Source organism: Thecamonas trahens, assembly GCF_000142905.1.
Source record: "Thecamonas trahens ATCC 50062 unplaced genomic scaffold supercont1.18, whole genome shotgun sequence".
Classification (NCBI taxonomy): Eukaryota; order Apusomonadida; family Apusomonadidae; genus Thecamonas; species Thecamonas trahens.
The window spans coordinates 71866-94462 of NW_013657662.1; the positions used below are offsets into that span (position 1 = coordinate 71866).

At 63.5% G+C, this 22597-nt stretch overlaps 9 protein-coding genes across 9 annotated transcripts; 6 read left to right on the forward strand and 3 right to left on the reverse strand.

The window, feature by feature from the left end:
* Positions 1 to 327: 327 nt before the first annotated feature.
* On the forward strand, positions 328 to 2157 carry AMSG_04358 (ATP-dependent DNA helicase; the record flags this gene model as incomplete). The annotated part of the gene is made up of 1 exon (XM_013903245.1): positions 328 to 2157. One exon carries the CDS (start codon positions 328 to 330, stop codon positions 2155 to 2157), a length of 1830 nt encoding a protein of 609 aa, XP_013758699.1.
* A 125-nt stretch (positions 2158 to 2282) lies between these two features.
* AMSG_04359 (uncharacterized protein) lies at positions 2283 to 4793 on the forward strand (the record flags this gene model as incomplete). Its single annotated transcript, XM_013903246.1, has 4 exons — positions 2283 to 2505; positions 2751 to 3613; positions 3661 to 4143; positions 4185 to 4793. The coding sequence occupies exons 1-4, from the start codon at positions 2304 to 2306 to the stop codon at positions 4791 to 4793; spliced, it is 2157 nt and encodes a 718-aa protein (XP_013758700.1). The 5' UTR covers positions 2283 to 2303.
* A 276-nt stretch (positions 4794 to 5069) lies between these two features.
* Positions 5070 to 9442, forward strand: AMSG_04360 (MHC_I family protein; the record flags this gene model as incomplete). The annotated part of the gene is made up of 2 exons (XM_013903247.1): positions 5070 to 5707; positions 5870 to 9442. 2 exons carry the CDS (start codon positions 5070 to 5072, stop codon positions 9399 to 9401), a joined length of 4170 nt encoding a protein of 1389 aa, XP_013758701.1. The 3' UTR covers positions 9402 to 9442.
* Positions 9443 to 9503: 61 nt separating this feature from the next.
* Positions 9504 to 10880, forward strand: AMSG_04361 (anhydro-N-acetylmuramic acid kinase; the record flags this gene model as incomplete). The annotated part of the gene is made up of 1 exon (XM_013903248.1): positions 9504 to 10880. The coding sequence occupies one exon, from the start codon at positions 9504 to 9506 to the stop codon at positions 10878 to 10880; it is 1377 nt and encodes a 458-aa protein (XP_013758702.1).
* A 434-nt stretch (positions 10881 to 11314) lies between these two features.
* On the forward strand, positions 11315 to 12746 carry AMSG_04362 (GTP-binding protein 128up; the record flags this gene model as incomplete). Its single annotated transcript, XM_013903249.1, has 3 exons — positions 11315 to 11378; positions 11577 to 11999; positions 12108 to 12746. The coding sequence occupies exons 1-3, from the start codon at positions 11337 to 11339 to the stop codon at positions 12744 to 12746; spliced, it is 1104 nt and encodes a 367-aa protein (XP_013758703.1). The 5' UTR covers positions 11315 to 11336.
* Positions 12638 to 16217, reverse strand: AMSG_04363 (uncharacterized protein; the record flags this gene model as incomplete). Its single annotated transcript, XM_013903250.1, has 3 exons — positions 12638 to 14772; positions 14832 to 15193; positions 15373 to 16217. 3 exons carry the CDS (start codon positions 16215 to 16217, stop codon positions 12785 to 12787), a joined length of 3195 nt encoding a protein of 1064 aa, XP_013758704.1. The 3' UTR covers positions 12638 to 12784.
* Positions 16218 to 16992: 775 nt separating this feature from the next.
* On the forward strand, positions 16993 to 18029 carry AMSG_11807 (uncharacterized protein). Its single transcript, XM_013903450.1, has one exon. It carries the CDS (start codon positions 17013 to 17015, stop codon positions 17481 to 17483), a length of 471 nt encoding a protein of 156 aa, XP_013758904.1. The 5' UTR covers positions 16993 to 17012; the 3' UTR covers positions 17484 to 18029.
* On the reverse strand, positions 17196 to 19233 carry AMSG_04364 (uncharacterized protein). The gene is made up of 2 exons (XM_013903251.1): positions 19092 to 19233; positions 17196 to 18909 (listed from the first exon to the last, which is right to left on the reverse strand). Exons 1-2 carry the CDS (start codon positions 19172 to 19174, stop codon positions 17505 to 17507), a joined length of 1488 nt encoding a protein of 495 aa, XP_013758705.1. The 5' UTR covers positions 19175 to 19233; the 3' UTR covers positions 17196 to 17504.
* Positions 19234 to 20467: 1234 nt separating this feature from the next.
* AMSG_04365 (high-affinity cGMP-specific 3',5'-cyclic phosphodiesterase 9A) lies at positions 20468 to 22453 on the reverse strand. The gene is made up of 2 exons (XM_013903252.1): positions 22170 to 22453; positions 20468 to 21925 (listed from the first exon to the last, which is right to left on the reverse strand). The coding sequence occupies exons 1-2, from the start codon at positions 22371 to 22373 to the stop codon at positions 20546 to 20548; spliced, it is 1584 nt and encodes a 527-aa protein (XP_013758706.1). The 5' UTR covers positions 22374 to 22453; the 3' UTR covers positions 20468 to 20545.
* Between the last annotated feature and the right edge of the window lie 144 nt (positions 22454 to 22597).

Below are 22597 nucleotides of genomic sequence, written 5' to 3' on the forward strand. Positions count from 1 at the left end.
CCCCCCTCCCCCCTCCCCCCCCTCCCCCCTCCCCCCCACCCCACGCACTCACCTACCGCTCTCCATCTACACCCCACATTGACTCACATGCTGTGTGTGGGAAGTAGGATGGTCCGGATGATGTGGCTAAATGCTGGTGGAGGTGCGAGGGCTGGGTCGGCGGCGGCGGCGGCGGTGGACGCGCTGGTCAAGGGCAAGCTGCTGTCTCGGGCAGAGGACGCTGATCGACGAGGTGAGGAAGGTGCTACTGGTGGTCAACATGGAGGCCTGGGGGTCGGGCAAGGGATTTCTAGTCGTGAAGGTCTGCTTCAGCGCAAGCTGGCCAGGATGGAGGCTTCTAAAGGTCTGGATGCGCCGCGGCCGATCATGGACGGCTACTCGGTGGTGGACTTGGCGGAGCGAGGCGGGCTTGCCGGGCACGAGTTGAGTGCTGTGGCCAAAGCAGTGGCTCGTGCGGCAGATGCGGCGGAGGGGAGCCGCGATCCGGTGCCGGTCGAGGTGCTGCATGCGGTGGCGCGATCGGTGTTTGGGCATGCCGGCGGCTTGAGGGCGACCCAGGTCGAGGCCATCGCTGCGCTGATGGAGGGCAAGCACACGTTTGCTTCGCTACCGACCGGCGGCGGTAAGAGCCTCATTTACCAGATGGCCGCGGCGCTGATGCCGGGCTTGACTCTTGTCGTCTCACCGCTGCTGGCCCTCATCTCGGAGCAGGCAACGCGGACCAACTCGTTCGGCATTCCTTCGACCTTTATCACCTCGGCAACCTCGCGCGATACACGAGCGTGGATCGAGGGCTCGCTGGCCATGGCCAGTCAGCCCTATCAGCTGCCGTGCAAGATGCTGTTTGTTACGCCGGAGCGCGTGGCCCTGGACTCGTTCCAAAGCCTCGTCGCCGACCTATCCGCCAGCGGCCTCCTCTCGCTCTTTGCCATCGATGAGGCCCACTGCATGTCCGAGTGGGGGCACGACTTTCGGCCGCACTATGCTGAGCTCGGTGTCCTCCACGACATTGCACCCGAAATCCCGGTCCTGGCGGCGTCCGGCACCGCGCCGCCGCGGGTCCGGCGCGACGTTGGTTCCATGCTCCTCGGCGACGCCAGCAAGTTCCATCTCGTTGCTGAGTCGTTTGACCGGCCGAACCTGACCTACGTGGTCCGGCCGAAAGAGTCGGATGTGGAGGACGACATTGCGGCGCTCATTGCCACCTCGTTTGCCGCCGAGTCGGGCATTGTCTACTGTCTCACCACCCGCGACGCCGAGCGGGTGACTGAGCGGCTGGCCGAGTCGGGCATCGCCGCCGCGCACTACCATGGCGGCATGTCGCTTGCCGACCGCGCCAAGGCCCAAGAGGCCTGGTCATCCGGCGAGACACCGGTCCTCTGCACCACAGTCGCGTTTGGTCTGGGCATCGACAAGCTCGACGTCCGCTTTGTCATCCATCACTCGCTCCCGATGTCGCTCGAGGGCTACTACCAACAGTCGGGCCGTGCGGGTCGCGACGGCAAGTCCGCCACCTGTGTGCTCTTCTACAAGCCGCAGGACCTGGTCCGCGCTGAAAAGGTTCAGTCCTCGACCGTCGTAGAGCACCCGGCTGTTGACGAATCGCCCGACGCCCCGCCGATCCTCCACCGCAACCGTGAGTTCCAGATCAAGGACCAGCTCGACGACATCAAGCAGTTCTGCCTCGCCACCTCGTGCCGTCGCGCCCATGTCCTGAACCACTTTGGCGAGTTTGATCCGCCGCGCGTCCAGGCCTCGCCCTGCTGCGACGTCTGCTCGCCACAGCTCGCCCCTACCCCCCGTGCCGAGCCGCCGCCCAAGCCGCGCGCTGGCCGCCGCACGACTTCAGGAAGCCGCCGCGCTCGCCCACGCCGCCGCGCCAGCCCAGCCCTCATCACCCCCGACGACCTCGGCTCCAGTGGCGTCCGTGGCCCAGCATCGATTCCCCACGCCCTTCGTGTCCTAGACTCCGCCCGCCAAGCCATCGCCACCCGTCGCGGCATCAAGCCGGCGCATGTCTTTTCCAAGGCCGCCCTCCTTGACCTCGCCCGCCGCCAGCCATCCACCATGGACGAGCTCCAAGCCATGGCCTCAATCCCCAACAAGAAGGCCGCCCTCTACGGCGAAGAGATCATCGAGGTTCTCTCCCGACTGTGAGCCCCTGATGATCGCCGTGGACCTCTAAACTGCAGCCATCGACGCATACGTCCCAAATCAACCGATGGTGGAGCCGAGCAGCGGCTCGCCAGACAGGACTCAAGCGGCTGGCCACTCGTCTCTTGTCGGCACATCAGCTGTCAAACATGGGCAAGGGAGACGGCGGCAAGAAGAAGAGCAAGGGCAAGCCGAAGCATGGCGATGATGCGCCTGTCTTTGCTGATGACGATCGCTTTGCCCGCATGCATCATGATCCTCGCTTCATGAGTCGGCCCAAGAAGGAGCGCAAGGTCAAGATCGACCACCGGTTCAAGGCCATGTTTGACGACCCACGCTTCCAGACACAGGGTACGTATAGCTCCCATAATCACCATCTACATACCCCCTCCTCCCTTCTCCCTCCTCACCAACTCTGGCTGTCACCACTGTCCGCCACCCTCAGCTCCAGCTGTTCTCCTCCCCCCCCTCCCCCCCACTTTGGATGGATGGGCCAAAGTCGACCATCCTCTCGGGAGAGGGGGACCGAGACGGGTCGGGCGGCTATGACCATGGCCATGGATGACACACTCACATATTACATGCATGGAGAATAGCATCCGTTGACAAGTACGGGCGCAAGAACAAGGTCTCGCAGGCCGAGGAACTGTCAAAGTTCTACGAGCTCTCGGGCTCGGGCTCGGGCTCGGGCTCGGGCTCCCGAGTCGGCTCGGGCTCGGGCTCTGGCTCTGGCGAGGCTGCTGGTAGTGATGTCGAGGCCGGATCTGGCTCTGAGACTGAATCGGTCTCGGGCGGTTCCGAGTCTGGATCCAGCAGCAACAAGCCGATGTATGATCCTTCGCGTGGTATCGGGATCATCTCCGAGTACTCCGAGTCCGAGTCTGAGGATGAGGATGCGGCCAAGTTTGAGGAGGAGGACTCGAGTGTGGAGGAGGGCTATGTGGTGCAGGACACAGTGTCGAAGGAAAAGGTGCCGGTGGGAGATGCGCATCGGCGGCTGGCGATCATGAACTTGGACTGGGAGTACATCAAGGCTGTCGATCTGCTGGCGATCCTGCAGTCGTTCTGCCCGCCGGCCGGCTCAGTCATCTCGGTCACCATCTACCCTTCGCAGTTTGGTGCGGAGCAGATGGCAATCGAGGACAAGCACGGACCGCAGCTTGAGGATCCCGCCGAGGAGGGCGAGGAGAAGCTGTACAAGGTCGACGCCGAGTCGCTCAACCAGGTCAACGACGCAGCCAAGGATGAGGTCGACAAGGCCAAGCTCCGGGCGTACCAGCTCCGCAAGATGCGGTACTACTACGCCGTGGCCGTGGCCGACAGCGTGGAGACTGCACATGCGATCTACGAGCAGGTGGACGGGATGGAGCTTCTGCAGTCGTCCAACTTTATGGATCTCCGCTATGTGCCGGACGAGGTCGAGTTCAACGACTTTCCGCCGCGCGAGACAGCGACGACGGTGCCGTCCAACTACACGCCGCCGGACTTTTCACCCGGGCCAAGCAGCACACTAACGTCGAACTGACGTGGGACACCACGCCGCACGATCGGGTCAAGGTCACCCAGCGCAAGTTTACCAAGGACGAGCTCCGTGACATGGACTTCAAGGCGTACCTCGCGTCGGTCTCAGACTCGTCGACCGATGACGACGAGGCAGAGGCCCTTGCCACTGCCGCCAAGGCAGCCGATAAGCTCGACGCCGAGGAGCGCAAGAAGATCAAGCGCAAGTCCAAGCGCAACAAGTACCGTTCGCTGCTGTTTGGCTCGGGCGAGCAGAAGAGCAGCGCGTCGTCGTCGGACGCCAGCAGTTCGGGCGAGGACGACTCGGCGTCGGACTCGGACGTGTCGTCGTCGAGCTCGATTGCCCCCGCCAATGACGATGGCGACGTCATCACGTTCCAGACCGGCGTCCGCTCCGAGGTCTCTCAGCTTGTCCGCGCCAAGCTCGCCGCCAAGCAGGCCGACGGGGACGACGAGGGGACCGGCAAGGTCGACGACGGGCTCACCCTCGGCCAGCGATACCTGGCCAGGAAAAGGAGCGCCGCCGGGAGTACCGCCGGCAGAGGAAGCTCGAGCTCAAGCAGGAACAGCTAGAGGCTGAGCTCGAGGCTAAGATGGCGGGCGGCAAGAAGCGCAAGCGCGGGAGCAAGCCCGGCGACGAACTTGATGCCAAGGCCCGGGCCCAGCTCGAGCTCCTCATGTCAGGCTCCGGATCTGACTCGGAGGACGACGGGACGGGCAACTTTGACTTCCGCAACGTGGTCAAGGCATACAAGGAGGAGACTGCGCCGAAGCGCAAGCGGCGGAAGCGCGGCAAGAAGCAGGCGGAGAGCGCGAGCAAGGCGTCGAGCCAGTTTGATGTCGATGTCAACGACTCGCGCTTTGCCCCGCTCCTCACCTCGGCCGCCTTTGCCATCGATCCCAACGATCCCCGGTTTATGCGGACGCGTGGAATGGACACCATCCTCGAGGAGCGCCGCAAGCATAGCGAGGCTGTTCGCGAGGCCGAGGCCGCCGAGGCCCGCGCCGGCGGCACCACGGCCACCAAGACTGAGCCAGCGAATGACGGTAACGACATCAAGTCGCTTGTCCAGCGCGCCAAGGCCCGGTCCAAGCGCCGTCGTCGGCGGCGGCGGTGATCCATCGCATAAAACATGGCCCATCCCTCACGCACGCCCGACCGTCAAGCCACCCGTCCCAAGTCGCACCCTGCCCGGCCCGCCTCGTCGTCCCCCGGCCGTCCAACCGGACACACGCTCGGTCCGCACCCCTCACCACACCCACCCCACCGCAGCACCGAGCTTCAGGCCCACGGCCTCTCTCCTCCCCACCCCTACACACGTACACACACACACACACACACGCACACACACACGCGACTCGTAGTTTGAGGTATTGCTGGGGAAGTGGCCGGTATGAGTGGGGCAGACGAGCTGTTTGAGGCCATTGAAGCTGGCGATGAGGAGGGGGTGGAGGAGGCCATCGACGACCATGGCCTCAATGTCAACACACTGCTGGATCCGCTAGCCAACACTCCGCTACATGCTGCTGTACGGGCGGGGTCCGAATCGGTTATATCGCTGTTGCTCGAGACGTATCGCGCTGATGTCACTGTTCGCAATCCGGTCACTCTCGAGACCGCTCTGCATGTGGCGGCTCAGTCGGGCGATGTGCGTGCTGCCATGACCTTGTTGGGCACGCGCGGTGCGGACTCGGTGCTGGATGCTCGTGATGAGTACGGTGCGACGGCGTTGCACTATGCTGCGCGTCTGCTGCATGCTGATCTCGTGGAGCTGCTCCTCGACGCCGGCGCTGCGCCCAACATCCGCGATGAGGACGAGGCCACTCCGCTTTCGCTGGCCCGCGCCTCGGCAGCAAGCGCCCGCCGGAGAGACGAGGCCGAGGCTGCGCTGGCGCTCATCGAAGAGGCCATTGCGCTTGAGGGTGGAGAGGTGTCGGACGATCCGCCGCCGGCCCCTGAGCCTACCGCCCGTATCACGCCGCCGCCCGCGGTTGATCTTGACCCGAGACCCACGCCTGAGCTCGCGCCCACGTCCGTCGTCACTGATGATGGCACGACGAGCACGCTCAAGAGAGACTCGTCGTCTTCTGTCAACGGCAGCAGTGCCAGCAACGGTACAGGTGGCAAGGGCGGGCGGCGTGGGCGGCGAAAGCGCCATCGTCGCCATCGAGGTGGAACAGGGCGCAGTGGCAGTCGTGGTGGCGACAACGAGCTGTTTGCATTTGTGAAGACGGCTGATGTCAACGAGAATGCGTCGGAGCAGGCACTTATGCAGCAGCTGGACTCGGTCTCCGAGCTGAAGGGCGAGCTGGCCATGTTTGCGCAAGTCCTTGCCACCGTCTCGCCCGAGTTTCGGGTCGACGACTTTAACGCGCTCCCAATTGTCATCGACATCATCAAGAACCAAGACGCCGAGCGGTATGCCAAGCTCGAGTCGTGGGATGCCATGTTTGACAAGATCATGAGCATTGTGGTCAAGCGATACGACGAGCCGCTCAACACCTCGATTGCCAACTTTGGCAAGGTTGCGTCGTCGGTGGCGACGGCGCAGGACTCGGTGGTGGCGCTCAAGGACTCGCTGCAGTCGATGAAGTCGCTCCTCGCCCTCCGCACGCGCAATGTCAAGCGACTCTATGCATCGACGCTGCAGCACAAGGAGGAGCTCCGCATTCTTAAGCTCGTCCAGGCCATGGTGGCAGTGCCGGCCACGCTTGACGCGCACATTGCCGCGGGTGAGTACCGCGCTGCGGTGCGGACGCTCAACGCGGCCATCGCCGACATGTGCTCTGAGGACTTGCAGAACGTCGGGGCGCTCAACGAGGTCATGCGCACGCTCTTTGACAAGCGGACCGAGTACTACACGCTGCTTACAGGTGAGCTCATCGACGTGCTCTACCTGCACTCGGTCCCCATGGCAGCTGGCAGTGACGATGCCGAGCCTGCCGAGCGCATGGCCGATCTTGTGGGCGCACTTGCCGAGCTCGAGTCGCTGTCGAGCGCGCTCAAGCTCCTCGGCTCGACGCTGCATGGCGAGCTCAAGCGGATTGTGGGTGCAGGCGTGGTCGAAGTGGCCAAGGTGTGTGGCGGAAGCAGGTGCGAGTCGAGCAGTGACGCTCCGGGAACAGTGCTGGAGGCCGGCGGAGTGTTTGCGACTCGAATCCCGCTGCAGGTGCTTATTGGCATGATAGCCCGACGGTTCCGGACGCTGCTGGCGAGGTTCGACTTTCTTCTCCACGCGCTCGAGGAGGCGCTGGTCCGCGGCTGGCTGGTCCGGGCCGAGGGCGAGGCTTCGCTAGTCCGGCCGGTTGCAGTTGCCACGGTCGATGCCGAGACTACTGTGGTCAAGCTCGACGTGCTCACCTCGGCCATTCCGGGCTACTCGGCTCTTTTTACGCTCAGCGACGTGTGGGCGGCGATGCAGCTCGAGCTCGAGCTCCTGCTCTGTGACTACCTCGGGCTGCCCAAGTCGGCCATCAAGCTGCTCGACGCACAAGTGTCGGGTGACAGTGACGACGGTGATGATGGCGGTGGCAAGGCGGTCCGCAGCGCGGAACGGGCCGCGACTGTCGCGGCCCGCGGCTCGGGATGGCTCCGCCGCCGTCGCCAGTCGCTGGCGCCGGGTTTGCTGGCGGCCGACAAGGAACTGTTCAAGTTTGAAAGCACCCTGTACGACGACGGAACTGGCAGCAGCGAGGCCAGGGCCGGGCCAGAGCTCCTTGTAGCACCATCGGCGTACAACGTGGTCGGGATGTACGTTCCGGTGATGGAGCTGCTGGAAGCTTGTTGCACCGAGTCGGGGCTCTCGGAGCTTGGCAACGGCGCCGCTCCTGCGCCCCGCAGCGAGAGCTCGCACGTCTATGTGCTCGAACTGAGCTCAGTGCCAGAGGCGATGCAGGCAGCAGTGGTGCGGGCGGACGACGACGTGGAGCAGCTCACCGCGGCGGGAATGCTGGACGGATGTGTCAAGCTCCACACGATGTGGCGGGCAGGTCAGTCCACAAGCGCTGGCGGCGAGGCGAGTGGTGCGGCGAGCAGCGGAGGCAAATTGCTGAGCGGTCTTGCCATGCCGGGCAGCCGGGCGGCACAGAGTCACATGTTTCAGTTTCTCTACCACTTTGTTGAGAACGAGATGCTCGAGCGTGTGGCAGCTGACTACGAGGCGCGGGCATGTGCGGTGATGGACGGACCAGACGCGTTCACGCCGCGGGGACGCGAGCCACGGCCGCGGTACGATCGGTCATCGCCGCGGCGGCCGCTACTTGTGTCGAGCCTCGGGGTGCATGCGCTGCTGCTGGAGCTCAATCAGATTGCGATGGCGCTGCCGCATCATGCTGGACGAGTGGCACAGATCATGGAGAGCATCGTGCTGCAGTACTGGGAGCGTTGTCAGATCCGGTTTGCCGAGACAGTGTCGGAGACGGCGGTGGAAGAGCTTCTGTGTATGCGTGAGCTCGTGGCGCACTTGACGGCCGATCCGGGGTGGCGGCGCGTGCAAGCGCAGAGTGTGGCGGTGCACGGTGCGTCTGGGGCGTGGGACGATCGGTTGGGCCGGACGGTGTGGGTCGACGCAGGGCTGCGGCTGGCCGATGCCGGGTGGCTAGTGGCCGACCCGCAGCGGCCACGAGGCGCGGCGAGCGATGCAGGACAGGCGCGCGCTGGCGAGCGGGCCAAGAGTTCGCGCGCGTTTGTGCAGGAAGAGCTCGCGCTGATGGACCGCCTGCTTGAAAGTCCGCCGGGTAAGGCAGCTCTGCTAGGCGGCGAAGGCGTCATCCCACTCCTCGCGGCGCTCTGTGACTCGACCGAATGGCTGGCGGGACGAATCGATGCGCTCGGATACGGGGCCGGCTCTGCAGCTGTGGAGACGGCGTACGACCCGCCGCACTCGGTCATGCTCTGCTCTATGCATGCGCGCGCAAGTGAGGTCGAGGAGCGCAGCGTGCGGCGGCGCGGAGCGTCGCGGCTGGCGGGAGTGACACGGCCGCTGCGGGCATGGCTTTGCAGAGAGATGCCGAACGCCGCAGGTGGCGGCGCGGGACGGTCGGGAGTGGTGTCGCGCGACCGGGAGGCGCGGTGCTGTTCGCGGGCTGGGCTGGCGGTTGCACTGGCGGGAGCAGCACATCTTGTGCGTTCGCAGGCGTTGGCAACTAACCTTGCGGCGCTCTCTGACAAGCTGCGGGCGCTCTCGGAAAAGGTTGTGTTTGCGCTTCGGCTAGAGGTCCGTGTCCGGTGCTACCACCACCTGCAGTCGATCCGTGAGGTGCGGTACGAGGAGGCGTCGCTGGCCACGCAGCCTGACGCGTTTGTGGTAGAGCTGAACAAGGAGCTGACGGCGATGGCGACCGAGCTGGCGGCGTACATGTCGGTGAGCAAGGTGAGCTACGTGTTTGGCGGAGTAGAGGCCGTCCAGGGTCGCATTCTGGTCGGCTCGATGGCGTTTGTGACGCAGGTCTCGACAGCCGGCATCGGCAAGCTCGAGCGCAACGTGGTGGCACTGCAGCAGACACTCTCCTCGCTGGTGGCTGTGGACGAAGTTCACTACGAGCGAGCACGGTCGTACTTTGAGCTCCTCAAGCTCTCGATCAAGAAGTTCCTGTCGACAGTCTCGGACGCGTCGCTCGACTTTAGCGCCGAGGACTTTCGCCATGCGCTCCGCATCATCAGCGGCGGGAGAGTGGTCGAGAGCGCAGTGGAGATCCTGGAGCGGTTGCTCCAGCAGCAAGCATAGGCAGGTCGGTAGGCATGTTGTAAAGCGGCTCCGCCACGGCAGTATTGTCGGCAATTTGTCCACCTCTCTCGCGTGCTTGCAGCAACACGAGAGGGATACATCATGGCCACAAACGATGACGGCAACAGGATGTTTGTCATGGGCATGATGTCTGGGACGTCGATGGATGGAATCGACTGCGCAATTGTGGAGTTTGCCAAGCTGGAGGGTAGAGCCGTGGATGACGAGGTGGATGATGTCCGCGGCAGCAAGTGGCTGCCATTGGCCCGGCCACCTGCGCCGCTTTCGCCGCTGGGCGCGAGCCACGTCCGACTGGTGGCGTACTCGGAGACACCGTATGCTGCTGAGACGCTGCAAGCGCTGCGCGGGCTGGTAGAAGGTGGCGCACAACGTGCGCTCGAGGTGGTTGGTGCGGTGTGCCGCGCGAATGCGGCCGTGGGTGAGGCCTTTGCCCGAGCTGCGGTCGAGCTTCTCGCTGCTGTCAACGAGGACACGGGCAGCCGAGTGGCGCTCGTCGCCTCGCACGGCCAGACCATCTTCCACTACCCAGAGCGGGTGGACCAAGTGGACGAGCTTGCCGATGCTGTTTCCACGCTACAGATTGGCGAGCCGGCACGAATCGCGGTGGCGACGGGCCTCCCGGTCATAGCCGACTTTCGGCAAGCCGACATGGCGGTCGGCGGCGCCGGCGCGCCGTTGATTCCGTTTGTGGACGCAGTACTCTTTCGTGACGTCGAGGGGCTGGAGGCGCGAGTCCTGGTCAACTTGGGTGGCATTGCCAACGTCAGTCTGGTGTCACCGCGGTCCGCTGATCTGCTACTGGCCTACGACACCGGGCCGGCAAACATGCTGGTGGACGAGCTCGTCCGCGCCGCCGAACTCGGGGTATGCGACGAAGGCGGGGCGATTGCGGCTTGTGGGACGCCGTCGAGCGAGGCCGTGGACGCCGTGCTCGCTGCCGAGCCGTTCTTTGCGGCGGCTCCGCCCAAGGCGACCGGCCGTGAGCTATTTGGAGCAGCCTTTCTCAACGAGGTGCTCAAGCCTGCGTTTGAACGAGCGACGGGCTGTGACGCCGAGTCTGCAAATGTGGTGGCCGATCTGGTGGCGACAGCGACGCTACTCTCGGCGCGATCGCTGGTACAGAGCGTGGCGGCAGCGAGTCGTGACGTTCCGGGCTTTGCCGCCGGTGGCCCTGTCCTCCGGCTCATCTGCTCGGGCGGTGGCGTCCACAACGCTAGCCTGATGTCCATGATTGCAAGCGAGGCTGCGGCCGAGCTCGGCTCGATCGGCTGGGCCGCGGTCCACGTCGATGACGTCTCGCAGCACACGGGCTGTGCCGACTTTGCGTCTGCCAAGGAGGCCATTGGTTTTGCCATTCTCGGCTACGCCAGCCTTCATTTGCTACCATCGAATGTGCCGTCGGCAACCGGGGCGAGGCGGCCTGCGATCCTTGGCACGATGACGTATCCGCCACCGTGATGGTCTTTCCTCTTGGCCACAGGCGGTTGTGCCCGGTGTAGACGCTGGGAACGATCATCTTGGCGTCATGCCCCCCCCCCCCCCCCCCCCACGCACACACAAGCATCTGTACCTAGCCAGCGTCCGGTCTGTGATGCGTCGTGTCGGACACCCAAGATCAACCTGTTCCCAATGAACACCGCTCCTCCACGATCACCACCTCCCACACAAACCCATATGTGTAGACGGCAACTTCATCCACACCTACCCCCCCCCCCCCCCCCCCCTACCCTCCGCCCATCTCCTTTCACTACCCCGCGCCGAGCCAGTCGCCCACCAACCAGCATGCCGAACCATCGAACGGGCGACCGAACTCTGTTATGGCGAGCAAAACCAGGAGCGACCAAAGGGGGCGCCGTCCGGCAGCGACGCCACCGTCTCCCACCACACTCGTAGGGGGGGGAGAGACGAGCAACCATGTCGACCATCTTGGACAAGATTGCGGAGATTGAGAATGAGGTATGTGCAAGGGGGTGAAGGGGGGAGGGTGGGGGTGGGGGTGGTAGGGGGAGGGGGGAGGGAGGGGGGGGGGAGGGAGGGAGGGAGATGGAAGCCGTGTCGTGTTCGTGTCGGACATGAAGGGCATGGGCAAGGGAGGGAGGGACTCATGGTTTTGTGGGAGGGGGTTGTTTGTGTGTGGGGGGGTATGGTATACAGATGGCGAGGACGCAGAAGAACAAGGCAACGGCCAAGCATCTGGGACTGCTCAAGGCCAAGCTGGCCAAGCTCAAGTCGGAGCTGTTGCTGCCAAAGTCGTCGTCCAAGGGAGCTGGTGATGGATTTGATGTGACCAAGTCGGGAGATGCACGTGTGGGTATGATCGGCTTCCCCTCGGTGGGAAAGTCGACTCTGCTCTCAAAGCTGACAGAGACAGAGTCGGCTGTCGGTGCTTATGAGTTTACCACCCTCACTGCTGTCCCTGGTACCGTCGTGGTCCATGGCACTCGCATTCAGCTCGTTGATCTGCCGGGTATCATCGAGGGCGCAAAGGATGGCAAGGGCCGTGGGCGCCAGGTCATCTCCACTGGCCGGACCTGTGACCTTATTCTCATTGTCCTCGACGCCATGAAGCCGCTGACGGTAAGTTCTTCCGGAGAGGGGGGGAGGAGGGAGGGGGATTGGAAGGGTGGCGAGGGGAGTTGGAGGGTACGACTCACAAAGTTATGGGGGCATGGAGGGGGGTCACAGATCAAGAACATCATCGAGAACGAGCTTTCGGGCTTTGGCATCCGGCTCAACAAGACGCCGCCGGACATTTCGTTTGTCAAGCGCGAGCGCGGCGGACTCAACTTTACATGCATGAACTCGAACGCGACGCTCGACGCGGAGACGGCGCACGCGATCTGCAAGGAGTACAAGATCAACAACGCGTCGATCACGGTGCGTTCTGCGGCCAACGCCGAGGATCTCATCGACGTCATTGAGGGCAACCGGGTGTACATTCCGGCGCTGTACGTGCTCAACAAGGTCGACGGGCTGTTCATCGAGGAGCTCGACGTCATCACCGAACACATGCCCGACGCCGTCCCGGTCTGCGCCGACCACGAGTGGGGCCTGGACGAGCTGTTGGAGCGGGTGTGGGAGAAGCTGAGCGTGACTCGGGTCTATACCAAGCCCAAGGGCCAGCTTCCGGACTACAACGAGCCGGTGGTGCTCCGCGGCGAGCGCCGGAGCGTGGAGGACTTTTGCCGCCGCATCCACAAGGACTTTGTCAAGTCGTTCAAGTACGCGTGGGTGTGGGGCAAGTCTGTGCAGCACAACCCGCAGCGGTGCGGCCTGAGCCACGTTCTGGAGGACGAAGACATTGTGCAGATTGTGCGCAAGTGAGTAAAGCTAGCCTCGTTTGCTCAGCGGCGCTCGGCATCCTAGCTCGGCTCGAGGAGCTGCGAGATCGAGAGCGCTCGGGCGCGGTACTTGCGCATGTACTCGTCCGAGGCACGGACCGTCGGGCGGTGCGGCGTCATCGGAGGCGGCGGCGGGACGACTGGCGTGACCAGCGGTGGCTCGGCCGACGAGAAGCCGAGCGAGGCTCCCGATGGCGCGCGGAGCGAGACGGTGAGATCGTGAGACGAGACCGAGGCCTGGCGTACGAGTGCCGGCTCGTCGTGCGAAGCGCCATAGAGCGAGAACTTGTTTCCGGTTTGGTTGGGCATGTTGGCGGGAATGGGCGGGTCTGGCGGGACAATGTCGTGCAGCGGCCGGCGGAGTAGGGTGTCGCGGAGCTGGGCAACAAAGCCATCCCAGAGTGCCACCGTGGCAGCCGAGAACGGGAGCATGACTGTGTAGCCGCGAACGCCGTACTTGTCGACAGTTCCGATCTGAAGCCGGACCCGCTCGCGGATGTCGAGCTTGCGTTCGGCGTCGAGGATAATCGACGCCCACTGGAGCGCCCACTGGCGCTGCGCGTTGTCGGCAATGTCCTGGTATGTGTTGTTCATCATGGCGATTAGCATGTTGAGCATGAGTACAATGACCACAACGTCAAAGACAATAAAGACGAGGACAGCCATGACATAGCCGCCGTCGCGAACGGTCGGCCCGAGGTCCTTATAGTCAAAGTCGTTGACGCCGGTGCCGGCGGCAAAAACCTCAATGAGCGCAGTGAGCCACCAATCGTAGCCCTCGACGTCGCGAAACTTGACACACACGTGGAGCGCCTGCGCAAAGGCGACGGCAAAGATGACAAAGATGGCCGAGAACCGCACAAGGTCGCGGACGAGCACGTTCCAGATGGTGATGACCAGTGGCCCGAGACTCTGCAAGCCGCGGGCGTAGTAGAGCAGCGAGCACCAGCCCGCTATGATGGCGGCGGCGAGGATGCAGCGCTCAACAACTTCGGCGCCGGAGAGTCGGGCCACAAACGCTGATGGGATGAGGAGGAGGAAGAGCGAGTGGAGGACCTGCGTCGAGGTCAGTGAGGAGATGAGAACGTCGCGCAGCGGCTGCGTCGACGACAGTCCTTCTCGTACCTCGAGGGCGATGAAGCAGATACAAATGAGGAGGTTGATAAACTCGAGAGCTATGCGGAAGCGGGCAGCTGACGACGAGGCCTCAAAGTAGCCTCCACTCAGCTTGCCCGGGAAGAGGCCGACCTGGATGGTGAAGAGAATGAGAAACATGAGATCGGCGCAGAGCGACTTGAAGAAGCGGATGCGCCCGAACCGATACCACTTGAGCTGTAGGATCTGCATGGTGACCGGATGAAAGACCATATCGTCGCGGCCAAAGTGGATGAGAAGTGGAAGGACCTTGCGGTCGCGTGGCTGGCGCTGGCGAAGGAGCTCGAGCGAGGCCGGCGACGGCTTGTACGTGGTCTTGGTCACTCGGCCGCGACCGCGGCGGCCGTCGAGGCCCTGGGTCAGATTGGCGGTCCGCGACTTGACAAACGACCGGACCTTGGCCCACGGCGATGGCTTCTTCTTGCCCGGCTTGGCCTGTGTCTTGCTAGCGCTGGCAGCAGGCGAAGCGCGTGGTGGCGATGGCGTACCGCCCGGCGGCGCCAGCGTGGCGGCCGACGGTGGCTTGGCTTGTGAAATGGATGAGCGGCGAAGCGAGCCACCAAGCGCCGTCGACGGCGGGATGGAAGACGCGGCCGAGACCTCGCTCGGGCGCAGCGGAGAGTCGGCTGTCGAGGATGCACCCGAAATGGCGCTACCGATAGAGGCATTGCCGGAGCGGTCGGAGAGGAGCGCGCGATGGTGGAGCGGGTCGGGAACCTCGGGCAGGCGCAGAAGCGGTGGGTATGCATGTCCACCGCCGTCGGCGCGAGGGGATGGGAGCTCAGACGGCGACGAAACAGCCCCACGCGAGCGGTTAGACGACCGGGCCGAAGGCTCGGCCGAGGTGTGAACAGCTGAGGGGGAGAGCGAGAGCGAGAGCGAGAGCGAGTGGGAGGGTTGGATGGCTGCGAACGGCGCGGCTCGTCCGAGATCGAACCGCCATTGATGGCCGGCAGAGTAGCCGACGAGGCTGATGAGCGCGATGATGACGGGGTGCGCGAGTTCGAGATGAACAGGTGTGGGTCGGTGACGTCCGAGTCGGTTTCCAGTGTATCATACTCAGAGTCGGACTCTTGCTGCTCGTCGGTGGTGACGGTAAACTTGACTGATGGTGGAAATACATGATCAGCGGCGCCGGACGGCGAGACTGGATCCGGAAAACGAAGCGAGCGCTTGGGCTGAAGCTTGAGGCCGGCAGTCGCGGCCTTGGTGGCGGGCCCAACAGTGTCGACGAACGACGCGCCTGTCAAGGTGGCGTCGAGCGGGTTCGTGCCTCTGCGCGACTTGGAATATTGGTGGCGGCGGTGGCGGTGGTGCCGGTGATTGTGGCTCTTGCCACCACCCGAGCTTCGGCCGTGCTTGGAGTGCACGGAATCGTGGAGTGGCGACGCCGCCGGATCGCTAGCGGCGCCGCTCAAGTTGGGCAGCATGTGATGGCGGCGAGGGCGGCGGACGAGGTGGATGTGGTCGTGAGCGAGAGCGGGAGCGGGTCCTCCCACTCGATGAGCGGGTAGGTGACGTTGGAGATGCCTGCCCAGCGCCAGTTGATCTGGGTGGTAGACGAGAGGATCTCGTCAAACATAACTGGGCGGTGGTACTTGATGGAGAGCGTGAGCGGCGAGTAGAGATCACGGTTGAGATACGTGGGGTCGGCGTGGTACGAGAGGAGCAGATGGTAGATGCGCGGCTGGTTGTGGATGACCGCAAAGTGGAGCGGGGTGTTCTCGTGGGTGTCCGAGGCGTTGGGGTCGGCGCCGGCCTGCAGCAGGTACTCAACCACGTCGTAGAAGCCGCGGGAGACGGCAAAGTTGAGTACGGTCTCGCCAAAGTATACGCGGCCGCGGCGGGCAAAGAACGAGCCTGTGGCGCGTGCACTGGCAAAGTCAGCATTGTACTGCTCCACAAGGATACGAACGAGTTCGAGGTCGCCGTGAACAGCAGCGAGGTGCAGCAGCGTCTCGCCCTTGTACAAATCGCCCGAGTATGGCTCGGCCACCAGCTCGGGGTAGGCTGCGATGAGGTTGAGGACAAAGGTGCGATGGTCCGGCGAGCAGCGCGGGTACATGTGGAGGACAGTCCAGCAGAGGATGGTCTCGCCCACAGCGCCGCGTAACCCGAGCACGGCCACGGTCCGCTCCGACGAGAGGAGGCGCTGGACCCGATGTGCGTTGCCGAGCTTGAGGGCGCGCCATAGCTCGTCTTCTTCGCCCCTGTGTGGTCCGACCCAGTTGAGCGATCGGAGGTGTACCAAGAGACAGTCCATCGGTCCAAAGCCGGCCGTCCGTCCGATGATAGCCATCGCCATCGCCATCGCCATCGCCATCGCCGTCGCCATCGCCATCGCCATCGCCATCGCCATCGCCATCGCCATCGAAACGGCCATCCGTCCATCAAACACCAGCCAGCCATCCCGTCGTCTCTCCACCGTGAGTCCCTTGCCTTGTCCCAGCCAGCGGAGCACACCCCGTCCCGCCCACTCCCTCGTCCTCGTCGCACTCGCCCACGCCCCCACGCCCACCCACGCCCACCCACCCGCCAGCACAGGTCCCTCTCTCTCTCTCTCTCTCTTCCCCCCCCCCCCCCCCCGCCCAAAGAGTTACACATACATGAGGTTCTGTAGGTCTGTAGCATGATGGGAGGCACGGTGGAGATGCACCTGCGACCGTAGCATGCCCGCCATGGCAGGCAGTGCGGTGTGGAGAGCCTGCAGACCAGGTCTCTCCCTCGGGTGGCTCCGGGGCAACAGGCAGCCCATCACCCGCCAGCCACCCGCCAGCCACCCGCCAGCCACCCTCGCCAGCCACCCGCCAGCCACCCGCCAGCCATGCCTCTCAAGACTAGGCTGACTACCGGGGTGGGTTCTTGGCATGGCTTGATCTCTCGGCAAAGGGGGGAGGAGGGGGGGGGGGGGGTAGCAGATTGGAGCAGACTATGATCGATGTCCATCAGGCTGATCATGTGGTTGCGGTGTGTGCTGGTCGAGACCCGGCTATGGCAATGGCGGCGACATTGGCGGAGAGGGTGGTGGCTCGGGTTGGCGGTACGGTGGGGTACGGTTTGAGGCAGACTTGACGCAGGAGGACAGGCGGGGCGGATGGAGTTCCCGGACTTGGGCATCCAGTGTGCGTTGAAGACATGCAAGCAACTGGACTTTCTCCCCTTTGTCTGCCCTGGGTGTGACGAGGCCTTCTGTGTCAAGCATGCTCATCCGCGACAGCACGAGTGTCCGCAGACCAATGACGTTCCGAACCGAGTTGCCGCCATGTGTCCCATCTGCTCAGCTGTCTTTCCTTTAGATCGTGCCGGTGATGCTGATGAGGTCATTGATGGCCACATTGATCGTGGCTGTCCACCTGATGAGGGCTTTCGCCCAAAGGTCATCGCCTGTGCCAAGGACGGATGCAAGAAGAAGTCGTCCGATCCCGTCGTCTGTCCGCTCTGTCATCGCGGCTTCTGCGTCAAGCACAGACTGGAGTTTGATCACGAGTGCGAGCGGAACCAGGCCATTCTCGCATCTATCCGTGCGTCGGTGAGCAAGCGCAAGCGCAGGTGTGTTGTTTCGTGACAAGCGCAGAGCCATCGCTGGTTACTCGTCGCGGTGCGCTCGGAGATCGCAGTCGGAGCCGCAGCCGCAGATGAAGGCCAGAAATGTGGTCCCGTGCACGACGTCATGGCCGGCGTGGCATCCGTCCGCGCACGAGTTGCACACCTTGCGTTTGCAGCTCTTGCACTCGGACCACAGCTGGAAGAACCGCGTCTTGCCCTTGGAGCCGGCCGTGCAAAGGCCGTGCGAGAGCCGGGTCTCGGGTGCCAGCGATGCCGTTGACGAGCCGCCGGCCGAGAGCGTCCGTCCACGGACGCGGTCCTCTACCCGCGAGACCACGCCCGAGGTGCGAACAACAAGGTCTCGCGACGCCAACGACCGCACCCCGGAACGGTCGATGCCCACAACACGGACCCGGAACTCGCAGCCCGACGCCAGGCGCCGCAGCGTGTGATGCGTCTCGCTCACCACGTCCTCGCCCTCGATGTCAGTGTTGGCAAGCGACCACTGCAGTGCGTACTGGCTCGCACCAGCAAGCGGAGCCCAGGTAAACGAGAGCGACGTTTTGGCCGTATCCACCAGCGTCAGTCCCTCCACTGAGCCGGTCATGCTCTCTGCCACCGCCACAGAGGCCGGCGGCGGAGCCGTCGAGCTCTTGGGAGAAACTGGCGGCGACGCAAGACGCCGCGCCTGAAGATACTGCTGCTTGGAGACCGAGACCGGCCGCACCGGCCCATCACCTCCGCCTGCCGCCCGCTCTGCCGCCTGTGGGCCGTCGACCATGTCGCTACGGAGCGCAAGCTCCATCGCCGACCGCTTGGCCACCTTTTCCGCCAGCGGCATCGCCTTGGTGGCAAACTCCAGCTCGGTAGAGCTCGGCCCGCGCTCGCCCATCTCATTGACGGCGCAAACGCAGACAGAGTACTGGGTCTCCGGTCGCAAGCCTGAGACCGTCAACGAGCACCCGGAGGTCAGCCGTGTCTCCTCTGGCGGCCACGACTCGGCCTCGGGCGCAATGCTGCCGCCGATGCCGGCCAGCGATGCAATCGACGCCAGATCCGGCCTACCCAGCGGGACCAGCTGGAGCTCAAACCCAGCCTCGTCGCCACACCCAGGCTGCCACCGGATGAGAGCCGAGTCGTGGCTCACATCGGCCACGCCATGTTTGCCATCAACCGGCCACAGCGGCGGCTCCAGCTCTGAGACGTCAACATTAGTACACGCTAGGGCCCTTGGCAGCTCTGCCGAGCCAGCAGCGACAGCTGTAGTGGTAAACTCGATGGAGCGAGTCGGAGTCGACGAGACAGGCCAGGTCTCCCCACTGGCAGCCAAGATGAACACCCGGTATCGCGTTCCCGGCGAGAGCGTGGTCAGCTCGACCTTGTTCTCCGTCGTCCTCTGCACCAACGAGATTTCCGTCCCCACCACTGTGTATTCCACCTTGTACCTGCGTGGGTGGTGTGGTGTGGGAGGGGGGGGGGGTGGGGGTTAGTGGGTGGGTGGGAGGGGAGGGGGAGGGGAGGAGGAGCGGGTGTTCTGCGGGGAGCATGACCCGGCACGGCGTGGGGAGGCAGGAGGGAGGGGGGGGGGGGGGGGAGGGAGCCATGTGGGGAAGAGACGAAGACATACTGGCTTGCAGATGGATGCAGTTGCCAGCATATGGTGGCTTGGGTTGAGCTGATGCGCGCGACATGCGCTCCTTCTACCTCCATGGGTAGAGTGGGGGGAGGTGGGGGGAGTGGCGTCGGGGTGGGACGGGGCGAAGGAGAGGTGCGTTTGTGGTTGGGCAGCCGGGGAGTGTGGGAGGCGTGGGCGTGCAGTGGCGAGCGAGTGGGGTTGGCAGGAGTGGCGGGGTGGTGGCCAAGTGTGGCATTGGGGCGGTGGGTGCCTTGATGTGTGTGTGTGTGGGGAGGGGGGGGGAAGGGGGAGGCTGTCACGCGGGGGATTGTGCTGGGCGCGGGTGTATTGCCGGGGAGGGAGAACGGGGTATGCAAGGCAGCACGACGGTGCACGCACAATCAAAAGGCGGCGGAGCATACGGGCGGAGCCCACGTCCAAGGCCTGCTTGGGGCCTTGCGCTTACTTCGCGCGCTTGCGCATCTTCCGGCGCTTGCGCTTGAGACGGCGCTGGCGCTTCTTCTTCCACTGTTGTCGAGAAAGAGACGAGCACAAGAGGGTGAGTGGATGGTCAGGAAGGGGGGGGGGAGAGGGGGAGGAGAAGGGGGGGTACTTGCGTCCGCCGCACAACTGCGCTCATAGCCGGGTCCAAGACCAAGACTCGGTCGGGGGGACGAGCCAAGCAAAGGCCCATGCCAATGTAGTTGGAATGTGCCCAGGCATAGAGATGGAGTGCAGGAGGGCCCGCAGAGGTGAGAAGGAAAGGAGCGGCTGTTGGTATGACGACGAGGATGAGACCAGGACAAAGTCATACAAACCAAATGACTAAAAAATAGGAATGCGGCAACGGGGGGAATGCCCTACGACAGAGGCGACGCCTAAGAGCAGCAGGGGGTAGTAAAGAGCAACAAAGCCGGCTAGTGTAGAGAGCATACCTTGCCACGCATGGTGTCTGTGTCGGTAGAAGGAGGAGGTGAGTTGGTGTGTGTGTATGAGCGAGGGAAATACCTCGATAAACGCTCTGTGATTGTTCCCACTTTGATGACCGTCAAACGCTCACCACCACCACCCTAGCCAAAGCCATGCCACACCAAGCCCAGTGCAAGCACCAAGGACAAAGAGAGCAAGAGCATAGAGGTGTAAAGGCGGGGGGGAAGGTAGGCACATTGTCAGGGGGGGGTCGACATCTTTGACGTACTTCGGAGATGAGTATACTAACTTGTATTTGTCACGCTTACCTCTCGCCTTTGATCGTTCTGCTGTCGACCGAGTGACAAACCCGTTTCGACTCGGTTGGAGATAGTTTGCGCTGCGGCCCGCCCCCCCCCTCTGCTGTTGGTCGAGCTTACACGCCGATGGCAATTGGCACGCGAGACGGTGGCGATGAGTGCAGGTGCAGGCGAGAAGGCTTTATCATTACACCAGGCAAGGGCAGCAAAGCCGAGGCAAGGTGCGGGTGGGAGGTATCACCCACCGCCCATGTGAACAAGCTGGTCATGGTCGATGAGGCCAAGGCCAATGGACTGCAGACCCTTTGCGGCGTTGCGGTGGATGACACCCTCGCGGATGGTGGCGACCTGCTCGAGGGTCTTGCGAAAGTCGGGGTGGTCGTCGAGGAGGGCGAGGACCATGTCCTTAGAGGCGACGTGGATGCGGGCTTCTGTCTTGGCGACAACGTTTGCGGTCCGCGGAATGCCTTTGAGCACGGCGATCTCGCCAAAGAAGCAGCCGGTGGTAAAAGTGTTGAGGACGCGGTCAAACTGCTCGTCGACAACGCAGACATCGCCCTCATGAACAAAGAACAGCTCGTCAGAATCCTCGTCCTTGCGGCAGAGAACGGTTCCTGCGTCGACGGTCTGCTCCTCAAACTCGGGATGCAGGTTGGAGAGGAGACGCAGCATCTCGTTCGAAGCGTTGCGCTGGACGACGACCGACCACTGCTGGTAGTTTTCGTCGATGGCGTCGACGTAGGCACCGAGCGGCGGGAGGAGGACCGAGGCCGAGACCCAGAGCGGGCGGAGGAGAAAGGCGATGAAGCCGATCTGCGACTTTTCAAGGACAACCTGGTCGCGGTCCATAAACGGCAGGAATGGAAGGCCCATGGCCTTCTCGCGGTCGACCTGGTTTCCAAACTCCTCAACCAGCCTGTCGGCCCAGATGCGCGAGACCGAGAAAGGGCGGACCTCATTGGAGATGTCGCAACACATGAGGACAATCTGGGCCAGAAGGGCCCGGTGGCCGGCGTCACCAAAGTCAAAGGTCGGTGCGTCGGTGTCGACCGACTGCGCGGCCGAGACGTCGGTCAGCGACGCCCCGGCCGCCCGCAGCGGCGCGATGAGCTTGTCGAACCGCCCGAGGATGTCAAAGTGGCGACCCATGTCGGTGGAAAGCACGCAGCCGATGACCAGCTTGCGGAACTTCTTGTACTCGTCCTCGGAGTAGCCGCTGAGCAGGTTCGACGGCGGGCGGTGCAGGATGCGAAAGGCTTGCGAGCAGTGGTGGTTCTCCAGACATGACTGGTCATTGTAGATGACCGCAAGCTCGGACTTGGAGTTGATGTGGAAAGAGTTGTTGACTCCGTCGTGGTCCAGGTCGTGACACACTGCAGAGACCATGAGCGCCAGCCGCTCCCATTCGTCAAGGAACTCGGGCAACTCGTTGCACGCCATCAGCACCGTAAACACCATCTGCGTCACGCAGAACGAGTGGTACAGATTGTGGAACGGATTGTCGTTGTAGTTGGCCTTGACTGCGTTGAGAAACGCAAGCAGGACGTCTTCCTCCAACGAGAACGCGTACACCAGGCCTGTGTCTTCAAACATGGCCTCGAACAAGTACACCAGCTCCTGCAACAACAGTGTATGATATGAGTCTGGGCGCAGTGGGGAGGGCAGGTCGAGCCCCCCCCCCCCCTTGATCGATATCTCCCTCTGATCTGATCTGTCTCTCCATCTCCTCGACATTCTCCACTTCCTCCATCTACTCCTCCATATTCGCCACCACCACCCCCCCCCCCCTTCCCCTCCCCATCTACTCCTCCATATTCGCCATCTCCTCCTCGACAACCTCCGTTGCCTCCCCAGGACCTACCTCCTTCGAATACCGCCACATGTCAAACTCAACCGAGCGAAGGGCATCACGGACTTCTGTGGTGATGAACGAGCGAGCCGATCCAGCATGTTTCGGGCAGTAGCGAGCAAGGCCATGCGCTGGAGTCTTGCACTTTGCCTTGCTGCAACCGCTCCGTGCCTTGCTCGACTGACGGACTCGCTGGCCGCTCGCGGAGTCGGCCATTCCAACCTTTCCGCGAGATGAACAACAACGGGCAATGGTGGACGTGGTTGCGGAACGTGTGGCAGAGGGGATGTGGATGGGGATGGGGGGGGGGGGGGGGGGAGGGAGGTGAGGAGCAACCAAGTGTGGGAGTGGAGTGCTGATGCCGGTGTGCGGAGGTTGGTGGTGGTGGAGGCCGTGTCAGCGTGGGCGGGGGGTGCCGCTGCCAGCCGTTTGAGAACACT